The sequence below is a fragment of the Cynocephalus volans genome, chromosome 4 (assembly GCF_027409185.1).
Source record: "Cynocephalus volans isolate mCynVol1 chromosome 4, mCynVol1.pri, whole genome shotgun sequence".
Taxonomy (NCBI): Eukaryota; Metazoa; Chordata; class Mammalia; order Dermoptera; family Cynocephalidae; genus Cynocephalus; species Cynocephalus volans.
The window spans coordinates 103602942-103617822 of record NC_084463.1 but is presented as its reverse complement, the minus strand read 5'-3'; the positions used below and the strand labels follow the sequence as shown (position 1 = coordinate 103617822).

Here is a 14881-nt window from a genome sequence, read left to right as displayed (position 1 = left end):
ACAGTTTCCAAAGTTTCTTTTGTATGGATTTCTAGTTTTATTCTTTGTGTTCTGAAAAGATCCTTAAGTTATTTCAAGATTTTTTGGTTTTTCAGTTGCTGAGGCTGTGTTGTGGCTTAACATGTGGTCTATCCTGAGGAATGTTCCATGTGCTGACAAGAAAAATGAGTGATCTGCATCTGTAGCCTGAAATATTTTGTAAATGTCTGTTAGGTCCATTAGGTCTGTAGTAATGTTTAGGTATACTGTTTCTTTGTTACCTTTCTGCCTAAATGATGTTTTCAATTCTGAGTGGAATGTGACATTTCCAACTATTATTCTACTGGGCTCTATCTCCTCCTTTAGCCCTAATAATATTTGCTTTATATATCTGCGTGCTCCATTATTGAGTGTATGCATATCTACAATTGTTATATACTTTTGTTGAATTGATCTTTTTATTTTTATATAATGAACTTCCTTATCTTTTTTGATATTTTTTAACTGAAAGTGTATTTATCCAGTATAACTGTAGATACTCCTGCCTGTTTTTGCTTTCCATTTGCGTGGAATATCTTTCTTCATCCCTTTGCTTTCAGTCTATATGCATCTTTACAAGTAAAGTGAGTTTCTTCTAGACAGCATATTGTTGGGTCTTGTTTTTTTAGTCCATTCAGCCAGTCTACATTTTTTAAATGGAGAATTTAATTCATTTACATCCAAGTTGTTCTTAAAAGATGTGGACTTACACCCATCAGTTTGTTAATTGCTTTTTGGTTATTTTGTATATGGTTTTTTTCCATCTTCTTCTTTTATTGTTTATCTATGTTATTTGATATATTCCATACTAATAAGATATGATTTATTTTTCTTTGTCATTTGCATATCTGTTCTAAAAGTGAGTTTTATTCTTTTATGTGTGTTTTGATCATGGTAGTTCTCATTCTTTCACTTCTATATAGAGAACTCCTTTAATGTTTCATTGTAAGACTAGTCTGGTGGTGGTAAATTCCCTCAATTTTTGCTTATCTGGAGAAACACTATTTCTCCTTTATTTCCAAAGGATAGCTTTGCTAGGGTTAGTATTCTTGGCTGGCAATGGTTTTTGTTTGGTTTGGTTTTTGGTTTTTGGTTCTTGGTTTGTGGGTTTTTTTTTTTTTTTCTTATGCTGTGAGCATATTATTTCATTCTCTTCTGGACTGTAAGATTTCTGCTGAGAAAAGGCTGTTAGGTTAATCAGAGTGCCCTTATCTGTGACTTGCCACTTTTCTCTTGCTGTTTTTTGAACTCTTTTTGTATTTTACTTGACAGTTTGACTATAATGGGAATCAGAGCAGACTTTTTCAGATTGAATCAATTTAGGGATCTTTGAGCTTTTTGAATCTGGATGGCCATATTCCCTGAATACTTGGAATCTTTTCACCTATTGTTTTATTAAATAGGTTTTCAATGCTTTTTTTCTTATTTACTCCTTTGGGAATGTACATAATTTGCATATTTGTTTGCTCCCAGTTGTTCCGTAAGTCTCATAGGCTTTCTTAATGTTTTTAATTCTTATTTTTATTTTCTATCTTTTCTTTTTTTTTTTTTTTTTTTTAGCCAACTGGATTATTTCAAAAGACCTGTCTTCAAGTTTACAAATTCTTTCTTCTGCTTCTTCTAGTCTATTGTGGAAGCTCTCAGTTGAATATTTATATTATGTAATGAATTATTTAGTTCTAAGATTACTTCTTGGTTCTTTTTTGTGATATCTTTCTCTTTATAGAATTTCTCATTCACATCATGAACTATTTTCCTGGTTTTGTTGAATTGTGTATCTGTATTCTCCTGTGTCTCACTCAGTTTCCTTAAGATGATTATTTTTTAATTCCTTTTCACACATCATAGATTTCCTTCTCTTTGAGTTCTATTACTGGAAAATTATTGTATTGCTTTGGGGTTCTTATGTTTGCTTGCTTTCTCACATTTCTTACATCCCTATGCTGATGTCTCTACAACTGGTGGAGCAGTCGTTTCTTCTAGTTTTATAGAGTAGCTTCTGTAAGGAAAGATTTTTTTTCTTGTAGCTGTATTTTTTTTCTTGTGTTGTATAGTGTGTTTGGGCTCTGGTTATGGGTGGATGCAGAAGTGTAGTCTCTATGTGATTTCTTTTGCTTTACTTAACGTTACATTTGTCTAAAAGTACCTCAGTGTCCTAGTAAGCAGGTGATTTGGAGATTGTGACACAGCTTGCTTTGGGGCAGGGTAGCTGGGCAGGCAAAATCTTGGACCCTTTGAGGGTGTATGCAGACATTTGACAGCTCATTCAGCCACATGGATAGAGCTTCCAGAGGTATCAGACCCTGGGAAGACTGAAACACAGGCTTCCAAGAAGGTGCTTGAGAGTTCAGTTGATCTTCTGCTAGAGTGGGCAGAGCTACTAGGGGGACAAGTGAAATCTTGGGCTATTAGGAGGGGTGTTTAGGAGTTCAGCAGCTCCTCAGCTGGAGTAGGCAGAGTCACTATGGCTTTAAGCAGACCTTACACCCCCAAGACAAGTGCTGGGGTATTCAGTCACTTCTCTGGAGTGGATGACCATGGGTTGAGTTGCTGGGGCCATGGGTGGAACCTTGGGTCCCTGGAACAGTAGCAGAGGCAATTGGAAACTTCTCTGCTGGAGAGGACAGCCCGGCGTCATGTCACCAAGGCCACATTTGAGATCTCAGGTCCCCAGTAGAGGTGCTTGAGTGCTTGGCATCTCTTCTGCTGAAGAGGGCAGGGATGCCTGGGAGGCAAGCATGAACTTGATCCTCGGGGAGAGAAGTTGGAATGCTCAGCAGCTCCTCTGCTGAAGTGGGCCACTCTGGGTGGTTTGTCAGGGCTCAGTGTTAGACCTCAGCACCCTCAGAGGTGTTAAGATACTCAGCAGCTCCTCCACTGGAGTGGGCAAACAGGGCAAAAATTCAGGGCAGCAGGTAGAATTTAGGGGCCATGGAAGAGGTGATGAGCTAATTTGCTGCTTCTTTGCTTGAGTGGGCAAGTGGCAGAGGGAATGGGTGGTACCTTAGTCTCTTGAGAGAGGTTCTGGGACACTAGATAGTTCTTCACCTAAGTGGGTGTCCCTGGGATAGGTAATCAGGGCTGTACATAGAACCTTGAACCCCCAAGAGAGGCACTCAGGGGCTCTGCTGGAATGGATATGGTTTGGGAGGTAGGGTGGCAGGCAGAATCTCAGGCCTGGGAGAGATTCTAGGGTACATGGCAGCTCCTCCACTAGAGCAGATGACCCTGAGCACAGGTGTGAGAGTTGCAGGTAGGACCTTGGCCTCTGGGAGAATTTCAAGGGAACTTACCTGGTTCTTTGTTAGAGTAGGTGAGGTGAGTGGCAGCAGTGGGCTATTAATGATGGCTCTCAGGCTCTGGAGACCCTGTGTGTCTGTTCCCTGGCACTCTACTGCAGTGAACGGGGCTGCTTACCTCAGAGGTTCACTTGTGATAAGCTCTCAGGCTCTTGAGAGTGTGTTCACTGCCTACCTAACAGTCTGTTGAGGCAGCTGGGTCTGGTGGCAGCAGAGGTCTGCAAGTGATTGACTCTCGGGCTCTGGAGACTGTGAGCTTTGCCACCTTTTGTTTTGGGGTATTCTCCCCACTCTGCTGGATTGCCTAACCCCTGGAGTGCAGGACACTGCATGGGTTAGAGTGCTTGGGTCAGATGCACCACTAGGTCCAGTCAGTGTTGCGATACTACAGCTCCATGGGTGAGTTTGGTGGAATGTATGCAGTTCCCCAGGAATGTAGAAATACCAGAGCTATTGAGCCCCAGGGAAGGATGCACTATAGTGTTGGCTATAATCTCAAAATAGTGAAATGATATGGCACTAGGGGATAGGGAGGACTCAATGTGAATCCCTTCTCTAAAATAACGCAGTTGCATGGGCTCCAAACAACTCCCTATACTGGGACCATGGCCTTCAAGGGTTATGAGCCTGCCTGTAGCTAAGATTTCAGGTGTCTCTGCTGGGGAAGTAGACTATTGCGGATTTCCCACTTACTTTTTCTCCAAAGTAGGAATCCCTCCTGACACAGATCTCTCCAGAATCAGCTTGGGCACTTCACTTCCCTTTCTATACTGTCACTCCAAGTCTCAGTGCCTCAGAGGGGCTTCCTCACTTCTTTACTGAATACCCGTGTTCTCTCTTAGACACTATTCAATATGTGGTTATATGTTTGTTTCCTGGTCTGTCTTGGTGACAGAGAAGAGAGCTGGGCACCTCTAGCCAGCCATCTTGATCCACAGACACATGAGGTGTTTGAAATTGATGGCTTGGCCCTTTCCTTCATCCTAAACATATCTTCGATGTGCTTTCTTCTCTCCAGCACCACATCAGGACCTATATCCATGATACAAAACGTTCTTAATTAATTGTAACAACAGTTTTCTAGGTCCCCCTCACCTGTCTTGATTCTATATTTCTCCTTTGTCATCGGAGTGACTATTCTTAGTTTTCTCAAATTAAATTTTAATCACGCATGAAATACACTCACATAAGATTATTGCAAATTGTTGCCTTGTAGAAACACTAAAATTCTCTTTGACTGACTCACCTGCATTAAATCGTCCACAAAAAAAAGATACCCAACTCCTTAATAAAGGGCATTTATTTTAAGGTTATCTCAGGAAGCACAAGTGAGGCAATGGAGAAAAGCAGTCTGAAAAGAAAAATAATAAAAGCAATGAAAGCATGCATTAACGAGAGGGTAACCACTCTGGAGACCTGCATTTCAGTCTTTGTGAGACCATTTGAGTAACTGAATAAATAACCTGAGAATTTTCCCTTTGGAAAATGGTGAATCAAACACACTATTTATTCACTTCTGCTTTCAGTGATGAAGAGTTAATCCTTGGGGTCATTACTCCCTTGTATTACCAAGTCATACCTGAACAAATCTAATAAACTCCTCTAAAACCAGAGAAAACTTCTGAGGCAGAGAAGTAGAGAGCAGATACTGAAAAGGTTAAGCGCTATAAGAATAATGGATTCTATCTTCCACTGTAGTAGTCAAACTGTTACAAGAATTAAAATGAATGAACTGAACAACCCACACTTTCTGCTCTTAAGACTTCTCAGCCAAGCAAGCATAGGAATAAAATCCAAATAGAAATCAAAGATAAATTCCTAAGGAGGAACATATTACCGGTTTTATTGATATTTAAGCAAACATAAGACTCTCTATGCCAATGTGGAGCTTCTCTACAAAGGAGACACACAATGTCTGGTTGTGGGTCTTCTCCATTTTTATGAACCTAGAATTGCTAGGCTGTAAAATAGTCTGCATCCATTGCTTAACTGTTCACATTGACAACAACGGACAAACTCCCCAAAGAGTCCATCCACATGCTTGAACTTACTGCTGCAGGAAAACAGTAACAGAGCAAGAACACATGCACGTGACAACACATCATCTACCCATGGTGACCCCAGCCATTGAAATAATGCAGCCCAATTAATATACCAGGAGCTGACCCATTTCTAGGGGGAAAGCTTGTGAGTGGCTGTACAGAGTTTCATTCAAGAATGGACATACCATCCTCGCTATGGGACAATGTGATAATGTAGGCATAGGGGCCTGGAGAATAGGGTACACATCTTTTTCTCTCTTCATTGTCACCATAGTTATTCTAGTGAACAGTGGTTTGTTTTCTGATCTCCTCAGCATACTGGTAATCCTGAGACGATAATCCAAGTTTCTAGAACAATGTCTAAACATTCCAATTGTATGCACAATTTTGTTTCTTTTGCTTTGTATTTAATGTCCCTGTGGACCACTGGTCACTTGAGTTAGTAGCTAAAACCCTTCTGAGATTGCACAGCCCTGATGTGCCATTTTTATAGATGGAGAGAGAGGAATTTTGTTTTTTCTCTGTCTATGTCCCTGGGAGAGCCACACTTTACCAATGATCCCAAAGCTCAATCCCACTTTACTATAAAGTCCATGGCTCCAGAGCTATAGTGTGTTCTCTGTCTGCTAGCAAAGAGAGGAGGCTCCTCTTTCCACATGAAGCTGGTAAGAAGGTAGAGAGACCTGTTTATTGTGTTGACTTGGTGCTTTGATTGTTGCCCATTCACAAGTCCTCAGACAGGCTTACGGAAAAGTCACGTAACGCTGGTGTTCGCCATGTCCTCAGGTAACCATATAACATGCATATATAACCTCTAATAATGTACAGTTAAACATTTAATGGTTTTTCTGAGGTTGAATTGAAGCCCAGGAAACTAGAGATTAAAAAGAAACTACATAAAACTAGCAAAAAGGGAACGATAATATGTGTATTTAGTATAAGTGTTTACTCTCTTAAGTAAGCTTCATACTCTGCCTCCTAGTATTTTAGAAATCTTTATTTTATAATTCTAACTTTGTAATAACTAATATTGCTAGTATTTCATTTTAGGCTTTCTAGAACTAACTTTAAAAATATACATTTATCACTTTAAAAATTTTTTTTAGAATTTGAGTTGAACAAGGCTTTATCACACTTCTGTGTGAATTCAGTCAACTGCCTGTCTCATTCTCTGCCCACTGAGAACCTGTACCTTATCCTCAAACAAGCCGCCATCACTTCATACTTCCCAAACAGCAGTAAATTTCCTCTAATCCTTCACTGGTGACAATTCTTTCACATAAGCCTCCACCAACCTGCCATTTGCCACTTACTCTCTGCTGTCAGTGGAAATAATGATCCTCATCGTTTTGTTAATTAATTTCGATCATGCTCCACATTCAATCACCTACTACTTTCATAATGGTTTTTATATATCAGTTAATCCCACCTGTTTTTTATTTTCAATCTCTCACTACTTTCTGTATCTTTATCTTCATTTTATAAATTTATCCATTTCTCTAGGTCTCCCCTCTTGCCAAATTATTTCAGTCACCTATAGCCTTCTTTACTCATGTACTATTTTCCTCCCTGACAAGTTTCTAGATATGAAATACACTCTTGCTCCACTTCTTACTTTCTTACTTTTCCAATTATTCCCAGGCCACTGTAGTATGTTCACACTGGACTTCAACTATTTTTTCCAGGATCACTGATGTGCTCTTAGCTGCACTTGAATGTTTTATTACTCACCAGACTTGACTACTCAAGCAGTTCAACACTGTTGTTCATGTAACACCCAGTCAGACAACATGTGGTCTTGGTTTTTATTGTTCCTGTAAAATTGACCTCATCTTCCTTTAGTCTATATAGTTGTTTTCCAATAACTTCTAGAGAGTTCTGTCTTCATTGGTTTTCCCTTGTAAACCTACTCTCTTAGGATGCTCATCCACCTAAATGGATTGAAATGACACAAACAAAATAATAACTACAAAACCTATATTTCAGGCAAAAATCTGGAGATACATTCATGGAGATTAACACCCACATAAACTCTGCAGACACATGGATACCTTTAAGTGGATTTCTCTTACTCGTTCCACTCACAAAAAATTCAAAATTGAATGCACTGATTTTTCATAACTAACTCTTTACTTTACAGAATTTTATAATACATTGGAATTTAAAATTCCTTAATTATAAAAACCAATTATCATCAAAATGTATAAAATCATATGAACATATTTTCCTTGAACTTAAGAGTAAAAATCCTTATACATTTCCTAAATATCTCTGATTCTAAATAGTAAATATTATAATTTAGTTTAGAGTTTTCTCGCCAATAAAGACCTTATCTATGACCTTCGATAATTCTCCTAACCAAATGATAATTTATCTCAATGTTTTTGTATAACAATGTAATTTTTTACTTCTGCAGGTTATGAGCATTGTGCAGAGCTACAAACACAGGGCAGCATGGAACTCCTAGCCAACGTTACATCTACACTTCCGACCTTCTCGTTGACCAGCGTTCCTGGCCTAGAGGCTGTCCATGCCTGGATCTCCATTCCCTTCTGCTGTCTTTATGCCGTTGCTCTCTCTGGGAACAGCATCATCTTGTTTGTCATCATTACCCAGCAGGGTCTCCATGAGCCCATGTACTATTTCCTCTCCATGCTGTCAGCCTCTGACCTGGGCTTGACTCTTTCTACAATGCCAACAACGTTAGGTATCCTCTGGCTTGATGCACATGAAATCAGCCTAGATACCTGCATTATCCAGATGTTTTTTCTTCATGGATTCACTTTCATGGAATCCGGAGTGCTGGTGGCTATGGCTTTTGACCGCTATGTGGCAATCTGTGACCCTCTGAGGTATACTACCATTCTCACTAATTCCAGAATCATTCAGATGGGTCTCCTAATAACCCTACGTAGTGTAGTATTAATAGTACCACTGCTCTTGCTCCTTAAGCCTCTCCATTTCTGTAGAATGAATGTTCTTTCCCACTCCTACTGTTACCATCCAGATGTGATTAAATTAGCATGCTCAGACATTCGAGCTAACAGCATCTTTGGGTTAATTGATCTCATCCTGACCACAGGAATAGATACACCATGCATCGTTCTGTCTTACATCTTGATTATACATTCTGTCCTTGGCATTGCCTCCTCTGAAGAACGGCACAAGGTCTTTAGCACCTGTGTCTCCCACATTGGAGCAGTTGCTATTTTCTACATCCCTATGATGAGCCTGTCTTTGGTGCATCGCTATGGCTGCTCAGCCCCCAAAGTGGTCCATTCAATGATGGCCAACATGTACCTGCTTTTGCCCCCTGTGCTCAACCCCATCATCTATAGTGTGAAAACAAAACAGATCCGCAAGGCCATACTCAGTCTGCTGTTCACAAAATAGACAAAATTATTGTTTGAGAAAAACCTAGTGTAAGTGACTTTCACTGTAGAAAAGTAAACTTGTTAGGTTACTGTATGTGTTTTTTCATATTTTTAATTTATAAAAGATATTTGGTATATATTTTTGTACATTTTTCCCTTGGTTTCTAAGGGGCATTAGTCCAGCTCCACAACAGACACCAAAATCTGCATATTCTCATTTCCTCATAAAAAATGTGGTAGTATTTGCATAACTTATGCACATCCTCCAGTACATGTTAAATCATTTCTAGATTTCTTATAATGACTAGTAAAATGTAAGAGCTGTGTAAATAGTTGTTATACTATATTGTTTATTATTTTTATTATTGTATTTTTTCTAATATTTTTGATTCATGGTTGGGTGAAACTGCAGATGCATAACTTGCAGACACATAGGGCTGACAGTATTTTCAGTCATAAAATATAAGCATGACATGGTACCTGAGGAATTTTTGTCTAAGGAGGAAACAAAAAAATAATAACAATGAAATAAAAATAATGCCCATAGCAGCTAACATTTATTGACTCTTTGTTTCATTCTACGTGTTTTACCAACTACTTTTATGACATATTTCATTTATTCTTCCACACAGCCCACTGAAATATACAGCATTATTAATTTAAATTTACAGATAAATAAATTAGGTCTAGAGACATTTAGGCCACCAACGGCCACATAACTGACATAGGGCAGATTTGACATTTGAATCCATGCTTCCTGTTTCTAAGGCACCATCCTCTTACCACTGTATTACATACTCTGCCAAAGGCATCTAGGAGAAATGTCATGAGGTCAACAGTAAGACAGGGATCTTCGTGATTTTATATCATATCTTTAAAAATCGTAGTAGCCTTCTTAAAACATACTTTATCTTGTTTTTTCATGAATACAAAAGTTAGAAAGAGATGATGTTGTGTGGAACTTGTTATCTGGTATTGAAAGTCCAAAGAAAATTTTCAGGGAGTAGGCACATTTGCAAATTCACTACAGGTTATGGAAACTTTGGAGGACTAGTAAAGATCATGAAGGGGAATGCAAGAAAGTCTGGGCAGAGATTCTTAACCTTTTTCTACATTAGATTAGTAATCTAATGAAATCCATGAACTCTTTTCCACAGATAATCTCACATTTTCTATGAACTTTCAGAGGTTTCACAAATGCCACAAAGGCCCTATGTGGCTCCTTTAACCAACCAAAGAATAAAGGTAAAGAATTCATGGTTCTCAGCCTTTACACAGTTATACAGAGCTGGACCCAAATGTTTTGTTCCTGAAAAGAGACTTCTAATAACTATATCATTTTAGGAGGCAGGCAGAAGCTTAAAATCTCAGTTACATAAAATGGCAGAGAAAATTTAGGCAAAAGTGGAGACGGAAACCTGAAGGGAGTTACAGCAATTTTATTGCCACTGGAAAAGTGGTGATAGTTTGGAGGGATGTTCCTTGTATCCCACAAACACTGAGTGTGGCAGTGAGCTGGAACCAGCGCACACCAGTTTGCAAGAGCCCATGTGTGCATCTCTTTCCAGCTCTGTGTTCAATGCTGTTATATTAGTTTGAAATCACTTGTAATGAGAATATTTACAACATAGGAATTGGCGAACATTGCAGATAAGGCCTTTTTATTTTTTTTTTAACAATTCAGTTTATTAGCACACCAGTTTTTGCAGGTGTACTTTATGTTTGGACTTGTTAGAAATAATGAAAAGAAAACAAAAGAGCAATAAATATTATCTTGAGCTCAAGTTTAAAACCTAGAGAGTAAAACATCCACATTGGCAGAAATTATAAAGTAATGCACATAGTTTTGTGATCATTGATAAAAATGAGTAAAATTTTACCTCTTGATTGTGTTGACATCTGAGTTAAAAGGGTTTCCAAAAGGGCATGGAGGAGAGGAATATTTTGTAAATCACTGTGTGGAAAAATGTAAAAGGCATTGTGCCACAATTTTACTATTTGTTAAAGAAAATTCTCCAGAGTTTTAAATTCATAGATACTGTCTGGATGTAGGCATGGAGATTATTAAAACCCATTTTTTTCCTTCTGTTTTCTCTGTCCATCAACTTCCCCTTGGTGAATTTAGATTGTAAGATTTGCATTAGTAGCTTAAAAAACATATTTTGCTTAAACAATGCTATTATGTAAAGGAATTTATTTGTAGGTTTGATTTAGAAATTTGTTTATATTTCCTCTTTTTCTTATGTGGGAGACTTTTTCTCTGATAATTCTCCATGCCTGATAGCTGCTTGGACCTTCAGAAAGATAAAACAAATCAGAATGCTAATGTTGAGGAACTTTTACTTTTGGATGTTTAGTGGACTACAGCGTTGTACAGTATGCTTCTAGCTGAACTGAGACCGTAGACATCTGAGTGAGACCTCTCTGGCTGGAACTAAACAAGTGAGCAATGTGCTAGCAAAGGAATGATGTCCTTGTACATATCCGGGAATTCATAGGTTAAAGCAAAAACTTAGGTAATTTTATTTAGCTTAATTTTTGTTGTGTAGTCTATAAATTATCTAGATCCTACATTAGCATATTAGTAAATATAATTCATTAAAGGGAATAGCTGAGTGCTTGGCTTAATACGTAAAATGGGATTGAGGTAAATATACTAAATTAGCATTTTGATAAGGTTCAACAATTCAAGGGGACACTATTAAAAAGATATCCATCAGAGAGACTTGAGGACCTGAGTAGCTCATCTGAAGGTTCACAGGTAGACATAAAACAGAGTTACAAAAAGGGAAAAAAAATGTGGGCAAGTGAAGGCAGAGAGTGTGGTATACCTTTGTGCTATACACCTCCATCTAAAGACAGTTAACCCTTTTGGTTAACCAGTGGCCCAAATGTAAAGCTTGTCTGTTTAACAGCTGGAGGGACAAGGTGATGGAGTATCATTGTCTAAGGTCTTCCCTTTACTCCACTACCTTGGGGAGCAAATAATCCCTTCATATATGTAAAAAAAAACAGTGTTCTCCTCAAAAACAAAAACTTGGCACACTATTGGACCAATCTTTTTTGGTAGATATAAAATTAAATTAAACAGTAACAGGACGATGGCAATCTCTCTCGGGGGTTCTATATTCTTTTACAGGTGGACTTAAGTGTGTCTTCAATTTTGGTTGGCCTTCATATAAAAGGTTAAGAAAAAGCCAGGGTAGAACCCACGGGAAATTTGTGGACTAGCACAAATTCATACATCCCAATACAATATAGTCAAAGAGATGCCAATACAAAATAGTCAAAGAGATGACTATATATAAATGCTCAAATATCACAACCATAGTTACAGCTAACATGCACGAACTTTTTACCTTTCACAGCAAGTAGAAAGTCCGGATGCAAACCTATGCTCCTGTTCATTATCGTTTCCTGAGTCCTGATTCTATGATTTCCATATTTTTATTTCTTCATAGACTACTACACCAGCCCCTTATTGTGCTTCCTGCCTTTTACTCTCTTCAATTTACCCACCCAGTATACTGTCATCTAGACAATTTATAGGGGGAAAAGGAATCAAGATTTTTCCTTCAGAAGACTGGATCCTCTTGCGGTCTCTCAACCTTGAAGAAAATGCTTGTTTTTCTACTCAATTAGCCAGGTTTTAAATTAGTCTTGAGAAAAGGACAGATAAAGAGAATTGGTATCTCTGATATTGGTATCTCAAATAAGTCTTGAGAAAAGGACAGATACAGATAATTGGTAACAAATACTTGAAAATGTGGAAGTGGCTTTGGAACTGAGTATTAGGCAAAGGTTGGAAGAGTTTGGAGGACTCAGAAGGAGACAAAAAGATGAAGAAAAGTTTGGAATGTCTTAGAGACTGGTTAAGGGGTTGGTGAGCAAAATGTTGATACAAATGTGGACTGCAAAGACCATTCTAAAAAGGTCTCAGATAGAAATAAGTTTATTGTAAACTGGGGTAAAGATCAGTCTTGCTGTGAACTGGCAAAGAACTTGGCTGCATTGTGTCCATGCCCTAGGACTTTGTGGAAGTTGGAAGTTCACAAAGAGTTGTGAACCAGAGTATTTGGCAGAAGAAATTTCTAAGCAGCAAAGTATTAAGGAAGCTGCATGGCTACTTGTAACAGCCTATGCTGAGTTATGGTGGCAAAGGCACAACATAAAGCCAGAATTTAAAGGGAAGTAGAGTGTAAAGATTTGAAAAATTTGCAGCCTGGCCAGGTGGTAGAGAAGCAGAGAGCACTATCAGAAGAAAAATGCAGTAGTGCTAGTAAGATTAGTACAAAAGAAAGCAATTATCAAGAGGAGAAAAAGACCATGAAGGCATAGCAGAAGCCTCTGAGGCAAACCATTCTATTTCAGGCCCAAAGGCCTAGGGAGACAGAATGGTCTTGGGGAACAGGCCTGGGGCACCCTTCATGGGCTCATGCCCAGAGCCACCTCAGGAAGCTGCTTCCAGTACCAGCACCCCAGCTGCTTTGGCTGCTGCAATTGTGTGGCTAAATTGGCCTCAGGTGTGACTGGACTCACAGCTTTGGAAAATACAAGCCAGAAGCCTTGGCAGCATCCACGTGATATTAGGTCTGCAGGCTCACAGAATGCCAGAGCTGTGAAGCTTTGGTATCCTCCACCCCATTTTCAAAGGATGTATGGAAAAGTCTGGGTGCCCAGGAAGAGATCTGTCACAGGGGTAGAGTCACCATAGACAGCCTTCACTAGAGCAATGCCCAGCAGAAACACGGGTTCGGAGTTGCAGCAGAAAAACCCCAACAGTGCCATACCTAGTGGAGCCATGAGAGTAAGACTGGCATGGATACCCCAGACCTGTGGAGCTACCAGAGTGGAACACCAGCCTGGGAGAGCTAAATTGTGGCCTGAGACCAGGAAAGCCGTAAGAGTGGAGCTGCCCAAGGACTTGGGCACCCAACCCCTGTGCTGGCATGCAGAGAAAGTCAAATGCAGAATCAAGGTACATGATTCTTCAGCTTCGAGATTTAATGCCTGCCCTGCTGAGTTTCAGACTTATTTTGAAACTGTTACATCTTTCTTTTGGCCTGTTTCTCCCTTTTTGAATAGGAATATGTGCCCTATGTGTGTCCCACCATTGTATCTTGAAAGTGGACAACTTCTATTGATTTCACAGATGGAACTTTTTGAACTTTTGAGTTGAAACAAGTTAATACTTTGGGGATGAAATGAATGTATTTGTGTGTAAAAAGAACATGATTTTGGGGGGTCAGGGGCAGAATGCTATAGACTGGATGTCCCCCCAACATCATTGAGGCTTAATCCCCACTGTTAATATTGAGGGTGGGAAATCCTATCATGGTAATTGTAAGGTGGGGCCTTGAAGAGGTGATTGGATTGTAGGACCATGCTGTAGTGAATGGATTAATAATGGTGGTCAGGGGCATGAATCTGAGGGCTTTAAAAGGAGAGTGCATGAGTAGCGCTCTCTCTCTCTCTCTCTCCCTCACCCTCACCCTCTCCCTCTCTCCCTCCCTCCCTCCCTCCTTCCACCATCTTGTAATGTGAGACCCCTGGGTCACTGTCGCCACCACCAGATGTGTTCCTTGGACTTCTGAGCCTCTGAAACTGAAAGTGATAAATTTTCTTTTCTTTACAAATCACCCATTTTCAAGTATTTTGTTATAAGCAACAGAAACGGACTAATACAGTTTGTTTGCCTCAATATTCTTCATAGGTACCAACCAAGTTAACCTCAAATCAAGTCCTGCTACTTTCCACTCTAAAATACCACATTTGGGGCCAAACCCGTGGCTCACTCTGGAGAGTGCGGCGCTAGGAGCGCCACGGCCGCAGGGTCAGATCCTATATAGGGATGGCCGGTGTGCTCACTGGCTGAGCACTGTGAGGACGACACCAAGCCAAGGGTTCCGATCCCCTTACCGGTCACAAAAAAAATAATAATAAATAAATAAATAAATAAATAAATGAATGAATAAATACCACATTTCTTGCTCTTTTGGTTTTAGTGTATGTTATAGTCATATTTTTACATCTTTGATAAACCATTCTTTGACCAATCCCAACTCTAGTATATAGCTCTTATTGACTTCTCTACAATCTTAAAGCCCATAATGTCAGGTGTTTATTTTTTATTTTCTACCAGCTAATA

The 14881-nt window shown here is 39.3% G+C and overlaps 1 protein-coding gene across 1 annotated transcript; it reads left to right on the top strand.

The window, feature by feature from the left end:
• Positions 1–7801: 7801 nt before the first annotated feature.
• On the top strand, positions 7802–8752 carry LOC134376744 (olfactory receptor 51F1-like). Its single transcript, XM_063095226.1, has one exon. It carries the CDS (start codon positions 7814–7816, stop codon positions 8750–8752), a length of 939 nt encoding a protein of 312 aa, XP_062951296.1. The 5' UTR covers positions 7802–7813.
• Positions 8753–14881: the final 6129 nt, after the last annotated feature.